The sequence below is a fragment of the Aspergillus welwitschiae genome (genome assembly GCF_003344945.1).
Source record: "Aspergillus welwitschiae strain CBS 139.54b unplaced genomic scaffold BDQ94scaffold_5, whole genome shotgun sequence".
In the NCBI taxonomy this organism is placed as follows: domain Eukaryota; kingdom Fungi; phylum Ascomycota; class Eurotiomycetes; order Eurotiales; family Aspergillaceae; genus Aspergillus; species Aspergillus welwitschiae.
Window position 1 is genome coordinate 517537 of NW_020798699.1, and position 14734 is coordinate 532270.

The 14734-nt window shown below is 52.7% G+C and overlaps 5 protein-coding genes across 5 annotated transcripts; 3 read left to right on the forward strand and 2 right to left on the reverse strand.

The window, feature by feature from the left end:
* The first annotated feature begins 1012 nt into the window (after nt 1–1012).
* On the forward strand, nt 1013–5007 carry ctpA (Cu(2+)-transporting P-type ATPase CCC2). Its single transcript, XM_026763421.1, has one exon. It carries the CDS (start codon nt 1170–1172, stop codon nt 4755–4757), a length of 3588 nt encoding a protein of 1195 aa, XP_026630035.1. The 5' UTR covers nt 1013–1169; the 3' UTR covers nt 4758–5007.
* On the reverse strand, nt 5008–6741 carry BDQ94DRAFT_104635 (uncharacterized protein). The gene is made up of 3 exons (XM_026763422.1): nt 6498–6741; nt 6380–6428; nt 5008–6320 (listed from the first exon to the last, which is right to left on the reverse strand). Exons 1-3 carry the CDS (start codon nt 6503–6505, stop codon nt 5259–5261), a joined length of 1119 nt encoding a protein of 372 aa, XP_026630036.1. The 5' UTR covers nt 6506–6741; the 3' UTR covers nt 5008–5258.
* A 209-nt stretch (nt 6742–6950) lies between these two features.
* BDQ94DRAFT_137303 (phosphoribosylaminoimidazole carboxylase ADE2) lies at nt 6951–9150 on the forward strand. Its single transcript, XM_026765035.1, has 4 exons — nt 6951–7492; nt 7573–7670; nt 7735–8692; nt 8874–9150. The coding sequence occupies exons 1-4, from the start codon at nt 7027–7029 to the stop codon at nt 9068–9070; spliced, it is 1719 nt and encodes a 572-aa protein (XP_026630037.1). The 5' UTR covers nt 6951–7026; the 3' UTR covers nt 9071–9150.
* A 138-nt stretch (nt 9151–9288) lies between these two features.
* On the reverse strand, nt 9289–13064 carry BDQ94DRAFT_104645 (uncharacterized protein). Its single transcript, XM_026763423.1, has 12 exons — nt 12802–13064; nt 12697–12736; nt 12615–12640; nt 12226–12553; nt 11982–12172; nt 11647–11929; nt 11452–11591; nt 11270–11400; nt 10863–11217; nt 10695–10811; nt 10596–10635; nt 9289–10532 (listed from the first exon to the last, which is right to left on the reverse strand). Exons 1-12 carry the CDS (start codon nt 12850–12852, stop codon nt 9490–9492), a joined length of 2745 nt encoding a protein of 914 aa, XP_026630038.1. The 5' UTR covers nt 12853–13064; the 3' UTR covers nt 9289–9489.
* A 577-nt stretch (nt 13065–13641) lies between these two features.
* BDQ94DRAFT_137306 (uncharacterized protein) lies at nt 13642–14271 on the forward strand. The gene has a single exon (XM_026765036.1). It carries the CDS (start codon nt 13679–13681, stop codon nt 13886–13888), a length of 210 nt encoding a protein of 69 aa, XP_026630039.1. The 5' UTR covers nt 13642–13678; the 3' UTR covers nt 13889–14271.
* The last annotated feature ends 463 nt before the right edge of the window (nt 14272–14734 follow it).

Consider the following 14734-nt stretch of genomic DNA (forward strand, 5'->3'; position numbering starts at 1 on the left):
TCGCTGCTAACTAGTTGTATTACAGCTGATTTTCTACAGACAAATCCGGCTGTTCAAGTCACTTATTCGGCTACTTGCCATATAGTCGAAACGAAGCCGGTTCGGTGCCAAGTGTTTCACCTCCAGACCCTTCAGTCCTTGTCTGAGTTTGATGTCCCATGACAGCTGCTACTAGGATGGAGCATATAATAAGCATGATGCTTCTCGTGTCGCAGCATCAGACGTGGTCATTTCCCTCTCAGTCTGGGCTAGGGGTCTGAGTTGATCCCTCCATCGGGAGGTCATACCGGAGACCGTGTGCAGGCAGATAAGCACCGTTAGATGGGTAGTAGTTACAGGCCAGATAAGTGCTAGCGCATGCGTGGGTGGCTTATTGAGCTGGATCGGACAGTTCAGCTGATCCCTATGCGATCTTATTGACAATATTACTGCATAGCTGGCCTTACACCTACCGAAGACTGCATCCGAAGATGAACCATGAACCCGGTACTGGAGTTCAATACCTATACTACTTACTTTGTATACTAGCAGTGGTCCCCCGAGAGCAACCAAGTGGTCCCAGCCTTCCAAATGCCCTGAAGCGGCAATGTTGCCCGATTTGGGGAAGAAAAACTCACGTAAGTCCGCGGGGCGGCGGAGACAACCTGACGCCATGCGCTGCGTATTTTTCTGTTAGCGCCATCGTCTCGGTGGGTTGGGATGCGCCTGGCATCATTCCTCCCGACTCGATCTAATCTTAGTCCGTTGCTGAATGGGATTCACTCGGCCTGGAATGTCTTGGTTTTACTGCTGTTTACCATTCTTTCCATCCCACGCTCTTTGTGTGCGTGTGTGTCTGGTCTAAGATTAGGTTTCTTCCCGTGCAATAACCCATTCAGCTCCCGTACCATCCGTAGTAATAGTTCTTCTTGTCTTAGTGTCTTGATGTAATTAATTGCTGCATGTTTAAAAAGGCTCGGCGTATCCTTCCGTCGCATCCGGTCCGAATGTCTCTTAATCGAACGACCCTTGCGTGTTACTAGCATTTTCCTGCTTATCCTTTCCCCTCCCTTCCTTTATTATCTCCCCGACCTCCTCGTCCCCCTCTTCCTCCCAGACGAACGCATGCATTAACACACACCGCGCGTCCCGACCGTCCTTGTCCGGCTTCTGCAGCAAATCGGCGCAACATGGCGGCCTCATCCTCCGCTCTGCTAGGCGCCGGCAACCATGGCGCTTCTTCCGACCGATCAGCAGCCCATATGGCGACCACAACAGTCAACGTCGAGGGAATGACGTGCGGTGCTTGCACCTCCGCCGTCGAGGGTGCCTTCAAGGGGGTGGAGGGTGCTGGCGAGGTGACCGTCAGCTTGATGATGGGCCGGGCTGTGGTCCATCATGACCCAACCCTGCTTCCTGCGGAAAAAGTCGCCGAAATTATTGACGATTGTGGCTTCGACGCAACGGTTGTCTCTACGGATAGTGCTTCTACGCCGGCGGATGGTTCCCGCGGGGCCAGGGATAAAGTGTTTCAGCTGTCAACCACGACGTTGGCGGTTGAGGGCATGACATGCGGTGCTTGCACCTCCGCGGTGGAGGGAGGTTTGAAGGATACACCTGGTGTGCATTCAGTTAATGTGTCTTTGCTTTCCGAACGAGCAGTCGTGGAGCATGATCCGTCTCTCGTTGCGCCCGACCAGATTGCAGAGATTATCGAGGACCGTGGGTTTGGCGCAAAGGTGCTGGAAACCTCAACGGAGGAGAGCGCTGTCCGCACCTCGGAGGACTTGTCGGGCTCTACATCGGGGCTGATGGTCACGACTGTGTCTATAGATGGTATGACATGTGGTGCCTGTACGTCGAGTATACAGAATGCCTTCAGCGGGGTGGACGGTGTAGTGCAATTCAACATCAGCTTGCTAGCCGAGCGTGCGATTATCACCCACGACCCTACTACACTCACCTCGAAACAAATAGTCAGCATAATCGACGATGCCGGGTTCGATACTACCGTCCTTTCATCGGAAGCACAGGCGCCCATGTCCAGAGGCCTCAGCCGTGTCACTCTCAGCCTCCACGGCTTGCGCGACGCAGCCTCGGCCTCGGCCTTGGAAGACACTCTGCTGCAGAATCCCGGGATCTCATCGGCGTCTGTAAAAATGGCCAACTCTCAAATCACGTTGTCGTACGAATCCTCGAAGATTGGTATTCGTTCGATCGTCGAACTGATCGAAAAGGCCGGATACAATGCCCTCCTGTCGCAGTCCGATGATACCAACGCACAGTTGGAGTCGCTGTCCAAAACTAAGGAGGTCCGGGAATGGAAGCGCTCATTCCTGTTTTCTGCTTCATTTGCAGTCCCCGTCTTCTTGATCAATATGTTACTGCCGATGTATCTTCCGGTTCTTGATTTCGGCCGTGTTCGACTATGTTCCGGTCTCTACCTTGGCGATGTCGCCTGTCTTCTGCTCACTATCCCGGTACAATTTGGCATTGGAAAGCGGTTCTACGTAGCCAGTTACAAGTCTTTGAAACATCGCTCACCAACCATGGATGTTCTCGTTATGCTTGGTACCTCTGCTGCATTTTTCTACAGCGTGTTTACCATGGTTGTGTCTCTTTTGTCGGATAATGATATCCGGCCAAGTACAGTCTTCGATACAAGCACGATGCTTATAACCTTTATTACTCTCGGAAGATGGCTGGAGAACCGGGCCAAGGGCCAAACCTCTGCTGCTCTATCCCGGCTCATGTCTCTTGCACCGTCCATGACCACCATTTACGACGACCCGATAGCGGCGGAGAAGCTCGCTGAAGAATGGGGAAATCCTAACGAAAAGCCACAAGAACACTCATCCTCGACCACCGAGGAGCGCGCAGGGCCAGGGCACAAACTCATCCCAACGGAGCTCATTGAAGTAGGGGATGTTGTGCTCCTTCATCCCGGTGACAAGGTTTCGGCTGATGGCATTATCATTCGTGGCGAGAGCTATGTCGATGAGAGTATGATCACTGGTGAAGCTATGCCGATCCACAAGGCCAAGGGTAGTGTTGTCATCGCTGGTACGGTCAACGGCACTAGTTCTATGGACTTCAAGGTTACTCGAGCTGGCAAGGACACTCAGCTGAGCCAGATTGTCAAGCTGGTTCAAGATGCCCAAACTAGCCGGGCTCCGATCCAACGGATGGCCGACGTTGTTGCAGGCTACTTCGTTCCAGCTATCATCAGTCTTGGTCTTGTCACATTCTTCGGCTGGATGTTCATGAGCCATATCCTACCTCACCCTCCGAAGATCTTCTTGTCTGAAAATAACGGAGGCAAATTTATGGTCTGTCTCAAACTTTGCATCTCGGTCATTGTCTTCGCCTGCCCATGTGCTCTCGGTCTTAGCACCCCTACAGCTGTCATGGTCGGCACCGGCGTGGGTGCTCAACAGGGTATTCTTGTCAAGGGTGGCGCTGTCCTCGAAGCTGCTACAAAGATCAACCACGTCGTGTTTGATAAGACCGGAACCTTGACCACGGGTAAAATGAGCGTTGCTGAAGCTAAAATCGAACCACATTGGACGTCAAGCGACTGGCGCCGCAGACTCTGGTGGCTGATCGTCGGTCTTGCAGAAATGAGCAGCGAACACCCCATCGGCAGAGCCATTTTCTCGGCTGCTCAGTCTGAATCCGGCCATCCAGGAGAGGGCGGGTTGCCCGGCAGCTTGGGTGACCTTGAAGCTTGCGTCGGCAAGGGTATCTCCGCCTTAGTCGAGCCCACGTCCAGTGCAGAGCGCATCCGGTACCGTGTCCTGGTTGGAAACCTTGCTTTCCTGCGATCAAGGGACGTCCCCGTCCCTGAAACAGCTGAATCAGACGACTCCGACATCGCCCCCAAGTCTAAGGTCCCTGCCGGCATCACCCAAATCCACGTCGCCATCGATGGCCAATACGCAGGATCCATCTTGCTTCGGGACACCGTGAAGGTGACCGCTCCAGCAGCCGTCGCCGCCCTACACCGTATGGGGATCACAACCTCCCTTATCACAGGAGATGCCCATGCCACCGCTGTATCCATCGCCTCTGCAGTGGGGATCCCAACAGAGGCAGTCCACGCCTCTGTCTCCCCCTCCGACAAACAAGCCATCGTCGCCTCGATGCAAGACTCCGGCGACCGAGTCGCCATGGTCGGCGACGGCATCAACGACTCTCCCGCCCTAGCCACTGCATCCGTAGGTATCGCCCTAGCCTCAGGCACCGACGTGGCCGTCGAAGCAGCAGACATCGTTCTGATGCGGCCCGACGACCTCCTCTCCGTACCCGCAAGTCTGTCTCTCTCCCGCTCGGTCTTCAACCGCATCAAGCTCAACCTCATGTGGGCCTGTCTATACAACGTCATCGGTCTCCCTTTCGCAATGGGTCTCTTCCTCCCATTCGGTTTCATGCTACCCCCGATGGCCGCCGGCGCCGCAATGGCTCTATCCAGCGTCTCCGTCGTCGTGAGCAGCCTGCTCCTCAAATTTTGGCAGAGACCGGGCTGGATGGATGCCGAGAAGCTACAAAAGGATATCGAGTTGTCATCTGACGGCAGCTTCAATGCCTCCAAGAAGAGCTGGTGGGAGGCCACGCTATCAGTAACTGGATCTAATTCTCACAGACGCTCGTCCTCGTCGTCCTGGGTCCGGGAATTCGTCTCTGATACTTGGTCGTTCATGACGGGTAGGAAGAGGAGAGGCTCGAATGCCGATGAGGGGCTCTATGTTCCTCTACAGACGGTGGAGCCGCCGGTATGATCTATACTGCCTATTTCATTTATCTTTCGGTTTTTATAATGGTTGATCTATCTATCGGAGTTACTATATATCTGTCTATATTGGCATGATTGGTGTTTGGATGTTATGACCCCCTAATGACGATTATATGCATTCTATCTATATCTGTTGACTGGGTTTTGTTGACGATGGATTGTGATGTGCCGTGTTTATAATTGCGCTGCACATATATGAAACTCAACCGGATCAAGTTTGGATGATGAATTACACTCGCGCACTTGAGTAATTATGCATGCTTGCTCACTGTTAGTTGTAGTAAGTAGTAATTGATAGATAACGCCAAGGGAACACGGTTCATGACAACGATAGTCAAAGTCAAGTCTTCAATCATGATTTAACAATGTAAGCTAGCTGGCAGGCAGACAGAGAGAGAGAGAGTCCAAGAAGAAATGTAATGCGCGACAAGACAAAGCACGACACGCTAATAGATTATGAATACCATATCATGCGACGTCCCAAAAGCTACGCTTGCTGCTGATCTTTATTCGCCGTTTCAGTTACGGAAGCGTTCTCCTCCGGAGCTTTGACATCATCTAGAGAAATATCACCATCTCCATCTGCTGTCGACTTAGCACCTTGTTCTCCATCCTGGCCAGTAGCCTGCTGCTGCTGGTTCCCTTGCTCTTGCTCCTGCTGCGGCTGGGAAGTCTCCTGTCCAGAAGCCTGCAGTTCCGGCGCCCCCTCCCCTCCACTCGAGAGATCCATCTCCACACCCCTACCATCCTGTAACCCTAGATCCTCCACCCCGACTACAGAGGGACCTCTTGCATGCGGAATATCCTCCAGTGCTTCAGCCGGCGGAGCTTCACCCGTGCCTTCGTTTCCATTTGTGTCTGCTGTCACTACCGTCATCGTCTCCGCAGTAGGAACAGATCCCATCTGTTGATCTCCTTGCTCAGCGCCAGTATGCTCCACCCCCTGGGTAGGGAACCCAGTATCCCCCATAAGTGTACCGCTTTCCCCTTCATGTTCCGGCGATGAGGGATCATTACTCAACCACGGTATCGGAGTGAGAAGAGCTCCGCCTAGAGACTCATCGCTACCGAGCGCATGGTCCGGGAACAAGAGGCCGGTATCGGCGCCGTTGATGACCGCGCCGTTGGGCTGGGGAGCAGCGCCATGATGTGTCGAGTGGAGGGGAAAGATTTCCGCGCTGCTGGTGACGCAGACGACGCGGTCGACGGCGCGAAGATATGCGGGAAGAGTGCGGTAGTGGGCAGTGGGGCGGACGATTAGTTCTGCGAGACGTTGGATAGTGTGTGGGGGTTTTGAGGCGAAGAGGGATCGCAAGGTGGATTTGATGGAGTTTAGGTGGTGTTGGAGGGGTTCGGGAAGAGAGGAGCCTTGCGAGGACGGGACTTGGGTGTCGATACGCTCAGTTGCGGAGGATTGCTGCGATGATGGCTCGGGCTGTGTGGAGGTCTGGAGAGTCGTGGATGGTGTGGTTGTGGGGACGGTGGGATTAGCAGACTGCTCCTGAAGGTCGGGAGGAATCCGCGGCATTGGGAAGACGTTGTATATGATCTGGACGCGAGGTGCATTAGTCGGTGATTGGTTTCGTGGATGGTACGGGGTTTGCGCACATATTCCAATCGTTCTAGCAGGGGTTCGACCATGCTGGGCCATTTCTCACTGGAGGAAACGGAGAATGTCAGCTCAGATTGTACTGCAGATGCTTGGTTGGGGCGCAAGTTGACATACTAGTCCATCGTGCCGCCATTGGCGACTGTGTCGAGGCTTTCTTCGTCTATGATCGCATGATGGGTTAGCTGAATGGAGCTTGAAGCTGTGCGTGACAAGCTCCTTAAGAATCAAAGCAAAGAGCGCAGGTCACAAGTTGGACAAAAGCAACATTGCAGTTAGGTTCCGGCATTGACTATAGATTCAAACATACCCAGCGACATGATCCAGCACTTCTGCGCCCAGCGAAGTGAGATGCGACAAGGCCACAGGGGATAAATGCAGAGGGAGAGCAGCAAATGACGGGCGGAATTGACATGGCTCGATCTGGACACGCGGGGACGGCGGCTCCCCCGGCAACCGCAGGCTCTGATTGGGCCCGCCAGCCGCTTATCACTGGCGCACGTGATGGTTATCGGGCGGATTTTTTGCTCCGCCGTGGAGGGGCTGCTTTTCTCTTCCCCAGATCTTTCCCCCTCTGCTTGGTGCGAGCTGGTGCCTGTCCATCTCTGTTTTTTCTCCCTCTTTTCCTGTATTCCCTTAAATCAATATGTGGAACTCCCGCAAGGTGGGAATCCTCGGTGGAGGCCAATTGGGCCGTATGCTGGTCGAATCGGCCAACCGCCTCAACATCCAGTGCAACGTCCTTGATGCGGAGAACTCCCCGGCTAAGCAGATTAGCTCCCACGATGACCATGTCACCGGCTCCTTCAAGGAGCGCGAAGCCGTCCGCGAATTGGCGAAGAACTGCGACGTCGTGACCGCCGAGATTGAGCACGTCGATACCTATGCCCTGGAGGAGATCGCCTCGCAGGTCCGCATCGAGCCCAGTTGGCAGGCGATCCGCACCATCCAGAACAAGTACAACCAGAAGGAACATCTCCGCAAATATGGCATCCCCATGGCTGAGCACCGCGAGCTCGCTGAGAATACCCCCGAGGCATTGGCCAAGGTTGGCGAGGAGCTTGGCTACCCCTTGATGCTGAAGTCGAAGACCATGGCCTACGATGGACGTGGTGAGTCACCGGTGTTGCGCCAATTGCTGTTCTTTACTATCCACCAGCAACCACCACTAATCCAGTCCCTTAATTACCAGGAAACTTCCACGTGCGCGGTGCTCACGATATCCCCGAAGCCCTTGAGTTCCTCAAGGGTCGTCCTCTGTATGCCGAGAAATGGGCCTACTTCAAGATGGTATATAACCCCCCCACCCTCCACGCCAAATGACCCACATCACCATCTAACACCCATACCCCAGGAACTCGCCGTGATGGTCGTGAAGACCAAGGACGAAGTCCTCTCCTACCCCACCGTTGAAACCGTCCAAGAAGACTCCATCTGCAAGCTCGTCTACGCCCCCGCCCGCAACGTCTCCGATGCCATCAACCGCAAAGCGCAAGAACTCGCCCGGAAAGCCGTCTCCGCCTTCGAAGGCAAGGGTGTCTTCGGCGTGGAGATGTTCCTCCTGGAAGACGACAGCCTTCTCCTCTGCGAGATCGCCAGCCGTATCCACAACTCCGGTCACTACACCATCGAAGGCTGCCCCATGTCTCAATTCGAAGCCCACATCCGCGCCATCCTCGACCTCCCCATCCCCCCTCAGAGCCTCGAAATCCGCCAACCCTCCATCATGTTGAACATCATCGGCGGCTCCGCCCCAGACACCCACCTCAAGGCTGCCGAAAGCGCCCTCTCCATCCCTAACGCCAGCATCCACCTCTACAGCAAGGGCGCCGCCAAACCCGGCCGCAAGATGGGCCACGTCACCGTCACCGCCCCGACCATGCACGAAGCCGAATCCCACATCCAGCCCCTCATCGACGTTGTCGACGACATCCGCTCCCAGCGCAGCGACGTCCGCTCCAAGCCCCAAAAGTCCGGCGTCTCCAAGCCCGCCCCCTCCGTCGCGGTCATCATGGGCTCCGACAGTGACCTCAAGACCCTGGTTCCCGGTCTCAAGCTCCTGCGGGACTACTTCGGCGTTGAGCCCGACGTGGAAATCACCTCCGCTCATCGCACACCCACCTACATGGCCGAGTACTCTGCCAATGCCGCGGCTCGTGGCATCAAGGTCATCATTGCTGCCGCAGGAGGTGCTGCTCACCTCCCCGGTATGTCGGCTGCTCATACCGCGCTGCCGGTGATTGGTGTCCCGGTTAAGGGTAGCTCTTTGGATGGAGTTGATAGTTTGTACAGCATTGTGCAGATGCCTAGGGGTGAGTCTTCTCCATATTCTTTTCTTCCTTGTTCATCACCTAGATCCTGTTTCCGTCTTCCCTCACATGCACTGTTGCTGCATGCATGCATACATGCACGTAGGATGACAGTCACACACATTCTTTCCTGCATATCATATACCAGGTTACGTTACATCCGAGCTGACAACATGTTTTACAGGTGTACCTGTCGCCACCGTCGGCATCAACAACAGCATCAATGCTGCCCTCCTGGCTGCTCGTATCCTCGGTGCTTTCGATCCGGCTATCCAGCGCAAGGTTGAGGCTTATGCGGAGAGCGCTCGGGCTGAGAACATGGAGCTGAAGGGTACTAAGCTGCGCGAGCTCGGTTGGGAGAAGTATTTTGAGCAAATGTAATGGATGTTATGATTGAATGGGTCAAGTTAAAAATGTTGAAAGTATATAGAGTCTAGAAGCAAGTTTCAAATACGAGGGGTAATGATTTGGTTTCCTAAAGTTAATGCCTCGTGCTTGCCTGTGTCACTGTAATGAGCCAGGCTATTACTGATGTCTTATAAAACATACAGCTTTCTATCACCTCTGTTCTAGAGCTTGCCCAGACATATCGCAGGATATCACAATGAATTAATCATTAACTACTAACACACTTATGCTGATAAGTAAAGCATTAGGTTCGTATAACAAATGAAATGGTCAAGTCGACAACGTCACAAGGTATCAAAAACAGTACAGGCAGGATAAATCAATAACAAAAGTGATACTTGGCTAGCGTGTATGAGCATTGCTGAACCCTATGATCCCTCCACGCGATTGACCTACGCAGTCTGGGGGTTGAAGGCAGTTTCGACGCCTGGAACTGTGGTCCGAGTACCACCGCCAACGTTTCCATCACTGAACGCTTGGCTGACTTCATCGGAGAATTTCTGGGACGCGGCTGCATGGTCATATGTCTTGGAATGTCCATTAGTATGTCCATTGGTGTGTCCATTGGTCCCAGAAACAGCGTGCTTGCCATTGGTCACTCGACCGTCCATGGGCTGTGCACCTCCGTTGGTCACTTCTTCATTCTGGGTGATAGCGGTAGTCCCATTAGTGACTCCTCCAGTTGTCTGATTAACGTTCGTGACTCTGCCGTTTGTGGCCCCGCCATTAGTTACTCCATCAACACCACCCTTTTCGGCAGGGGATTCCCGTTTGCGAGAAATGTCGCCCGCCTTGGGAATATCAGAAGACTCTGAGGCGCTGCCAATGCTGAAGATGGGGGATTCCCAGCGTTCACCCTTCATCGCGAGTTCCTTGTACTCAGTGGCCTTAGTACTGATGCCGCCAGGAAGCTTGATCTCGGGGAAGAGGGAATCATGCAGAGTTGTAGCCGTCTGCACCTTAGTGTCTCGTTTGGCAATTTCCTGTGCCTTTCGCTTCTTGTCCTCATTTCTGGCACGGAAGGCATCGAGATAGCGGGAGTAGATGTTGGGCGCGTTCGCGGGATCCTGGCTACTAGCTTCCTGTGCCTTCTTCGCCTCACTGTGGATTTCGTAGGCAAAGGCATCTCCCTTGGCAAAAGCGTCCCGGATCTGCTGCTCGAGTACCTTTTCCAGGGTTGGACGGACAACTCGGAACAACAATGGCTTGAAAATCGTGAATAGAGTCTTGTGCTTCGACTTCTTCAATTTGACGTTGAGAGAGTCAATCTTGACAGTCACCTTGTCCAATTTGATGAAGTTCTGCCGGTCTTCTTTTTGGGCAGTCGAGGCTGCAATCTTGAAACCGAAGCCTTCGCCACCCAAGAAGATATCCATGATACCAGTGTCCGTGATAGCAGGGAACCCCTGCTTCCTGTTGATATAGTAGCTCACATCTGGAGAGGTAGTGTCAGTAACCGATGCAGATCGAACGACGACCTTAGGGACATTTCACTTACCTCGGAGATCGGCTTGGATTCCAGACACCGAAATCATAATCTTCGGGCAGATCGTCAGCATTACTCATCTAAAATGATCACTACAGGAAATCGACTAACCTTGTTGTCCCTCTTGCTGCTGATCTTCTTGCGTCCCCATCGGAAGTAGTTGTCGCTGCCAAATTCCACGACATTCGGCATCAAGTTATCGCTCTCAATCACGAGGTTTTCCACAACCTTGAATAGTTAGCCACGAAACTCCGCATAGGACAACTCAGGTATACTTACAACATCGGCCGCGGGATCAGACACTTCGATACGAGGAACGGGGACATAGCGGACATTTTCAAGAACCTCTGGTAGAATAACATCCCGAATGTCCATGACGAGATGCTTCTTGAAGGCCATATTGCCGCTGTTGTCGCGTCCAAGGTCATCGAAGAGCTTCTGCATCGCATCCCCAAACGCCTTGTTCTGAGGGTCCTGGTTGAACTGATCGCCAAGGAACTTGAGCTCATCAAGAATTCGATCGGTATGATCCCTGTAGCGCTCACGCAGGAGGTAACGGCCATGATCAGTGAGTTGGTCCCACTGGCGATTGCAATCATCATCCATAATATAGCCTTGCTCTGTTAGGGTTTTCCTGTGAATTGATTAGTACACCGCCTGGGTCCCGTATGCACTTGCATACTCACCGGATGAAGGTGTCCATGTTTCTGAACCATCCTTTCAGCTCAGGGTCCCTGTCTGCATCTCGGTAGATGTTGTCCAGAGAGTCAAATAGATTATCCAGGGACGTGTGGTTGGCAAAACGTTCAATCAAAGTCTGGTCAGAAGGGGTTAGTCACTGCTTATCCGACAAAACTGACAGACGTACCCGAAGATTGGCCTCCATTCTCTGGATCTTATCGCCGCTTCGGAAGCCCTGGACTGAACCGGCGCCCTGCTGAGACAAGTTCCGTCCATGGGAACCATACTTTTCAGCCATAGAAAGAAGGGTTCGGATCGCCTGTTGGTCTGTTTCGCAGTCAGTCGATCATCTGTGGGTGCATATCGTTAGCTGATAACTTACAATCAGAATGGCCTTGAATCTCAATGACCATCTTCTTCAAGCGCCAAATCGTCTGATCCCGTCGCTCTTGAGGCACCTTTTCTGACAAGTAGCTCTTGGTCCTGTCCTTGTATTCACGAGTACGGCTCTTTGCCTCTTCAGGGACATTCTCTGAAATCTTCTCCTGGGCTCTTCCTGCACCTGCAGCAACACCAGCGCGCGCGTCGACATCGGAGACCGATGAAGGTTCTTGGCCACCGGTGGCAGCCTGTGCTGCAGTACCAGCGACTTCCTGCTTACCCTCCTGTCCATATGTGAGTCACTTGGTATGGCACTATCGGCTCAGAAAAACTCACGTCTTTGTTTCTCTTGAAGCGAGATTTGAATGTTTCCTTGTGCTTGGAGAAATCAGGCTGCTCGTGCCACACGTTCTCTTCAGCTGGCTCATCAATCTGGGAAAGTTGTTCCTCCGATGGTCTCAGCCTGTTTGCGGCCTTCTGAGAGACGTCACCAGCCATATCACGCGCAAGCGTCATAGCATCGTTTACTAGACACTAATGTCAGTTTTGGGGTTCCCTGCCCAGATGGCGGTCAACTTACATAGCTTTCTGAATTCACCATTCGTGATCAGGAGTCTTCCAAGGGTCTTGAGACCCTCCAAGGCTTCTTGGCCGTCTTGTTGGGCCGCATCCCTCGTCACAGGCAGACCTGGCTTCTCTGTATCACCCGAAGAAACAGTCTGTGCCTCCCACAGGAATTCCTGCAAGAGCTGACCCTCATTCTTGCTCAGCATAAGCTTCTTAGCATGTTCGATAACGTTCCGAAGATCCTGCACGAGGGCCTGGCCTTCACCAGACAGCTCCTGGGACGGCGACGAGAGGGCCTTGGATTTGAGAGCACTGTTCAGAGCAACGTCGCATTGTTTGTTCTATGATAATTGATTTCACGTTAGTAGGCAACACGATTGATGGTTGAATCACTTCACTCACCGATGGAAGCTTGCCATTTTTGAAGGCTACATGGCCCATTAGCACAAATACGCTGGAACATGATGACTTGTGTTGAATTTACCTTGATAGATTCCATAAAGCTGCAGCTTCTGGTTGATATCCTGGAGCGATATTCGGGTTAGAGGCTCTGCGTCCAGCTTTTGAGGAGACCAGGATGATGAAATACCTGTTCCTTCTGCTTGGTGTTCAGCGGATGGTTAACTGCTTTGGACGACATTGCGGCAGGATTACCAGATTGACTGGCAAGAATTGACGTCTACAGAGGCTCGAAAGCCAAGCAAGAAACTTTTTCTTGTTTTTTTAAATGTATGTATGTGGGAAAGTAAGCAGTATGCAGTCGCAAGGGGGACCACTGGCCAGCAGATTCGGGCGTCTGGCCAAGATCCGGGGTTAGGTATCTGGCAAGGAAGATAGACCGAACAGAGATTAAACAAGGTAAGATAAAGTGCACGGCACGACGATAAGCAGACGACAAGGCTGATCTTCTCTTGAGACTGCAAACAAGGGATAGAAAAAAAAGCGCGTCGCTGGGTATCTCCGGAATGAAGGACGCCGAGGACGGATGGGGTATTAGGTTGACAGCGTAAGTGTAGTAGTTGTAGTAGGAAGGGGGAAGAATGTACGCCGAAAGAAATTGTGGTATCAATCAAAACGACAAGTGGATCGAGGGAAGGAAGGAACTACTACGAAGTTCTCTACGGATTTAAATACAACTGCCGCATGCAGCGAAAGGGCAGGAGCGTAATGGCGCGGTGGTGCCTGCCAGTTTGGGCCAGCGCACCTGCTTGACGTCATGGTGTCGTGGTGACGAGCAGAACAGGCAAAGGTGAAGTTCCGGGTTTGTGTCTGGTTCCTGGAGGGAGGGAAGAGATTTCGTCGAGATACACGGCATAGGGTGGTTTAGGGGGGGGAGGGGAAAGAAGGAGGATTGAGTTTGTACGACGATGAGATCATCATCGCGCCGAGAGCGATGAAGTCAAGGGCGGACGCGCCAGCTCAAGATCTGGCCCGCCATCCACTCAGGATCGGCGCTACGAGCCTGGATGTTGCGCGGATCATCCCTACGACTCCCTACTTTAGCCCTTCTGGCGAGTCGTCGAGCTGAGCCAGCTGGTGTCTTAGCTAATGGATTCACTCAACAGTACTGGAGTGTTTGCATGCACGCGAGAGAAGGAGCATTGAGACTCGAGAGCCATGGAAACGATCGACCGGAACATGTGATCCATCCACGTCAGGAGAGCCCAGTAACTTAGTGCTATAGATAGGTAGGACTAGGCTCCGGCTGTGTGTAGCAGATGCAGTTCTTGGACAACCTCATCCCATCCCTGGGGTGCTGGCAGCTTGACTTTTACGGGCGCGCAACAAATCAATCCCATCAACAGTAGATTTGGACAGAAGCGGCAGACCCGAAATCCAATTCATAAAAGACACAAGAAAGAAAGCGGATCCCATCCGTGGGCCTGATATCAGAAGGAAAATCTTTCGTTCAAAGCAAAGCGGAAATACTTTTACTCATCGGCGGGCCTTGAGGAAAAAAAGCAAGCTTAAGCTTCTTCTGCCTTATGGGGTGACTGTGGGTAATTGTCCACCCTCCATTGCGACTTAGTGCAAAGGACTAGTATTTCCCTCGTAAAAGTAAATACTGCTGCTACTACACTGGACTTCGTAGGAAAATTATTACTGTATCATGCAGTGCAAAAAGTCGATTGCTTGACCATCCGCGACGCATCACTGTGACGTCACGAGTTTAGTCTCGCTTCTCTCTCTCTCTCTCTCTTTCTTTCTCTGCCCTTCAATTGGGCACTCTACTTATGTATCTCTGTACTCACTCGCTGCTACGGTATGAGTGCGGTGCCTGGTGCTAAATTGGGGACAGGTTTCCATGGGAAAAGGGACGGGGTCCAAGGAGGTTCGAGAAGTTCAGTATGTCAAGCGTGTACTTGACGCGTGTCTTTTAGCCCATGTAGTCTTTCCTTTCCTCTCCATTGCGGAGTATATTGTGACTAACTAGCTAGTTGTACTACCCCAAGCTTATGGTGCGGTCAACTGGCTCCGATCTTGACCAGCCACACTCTTGGCCAACGATTGGCCGGTAGATC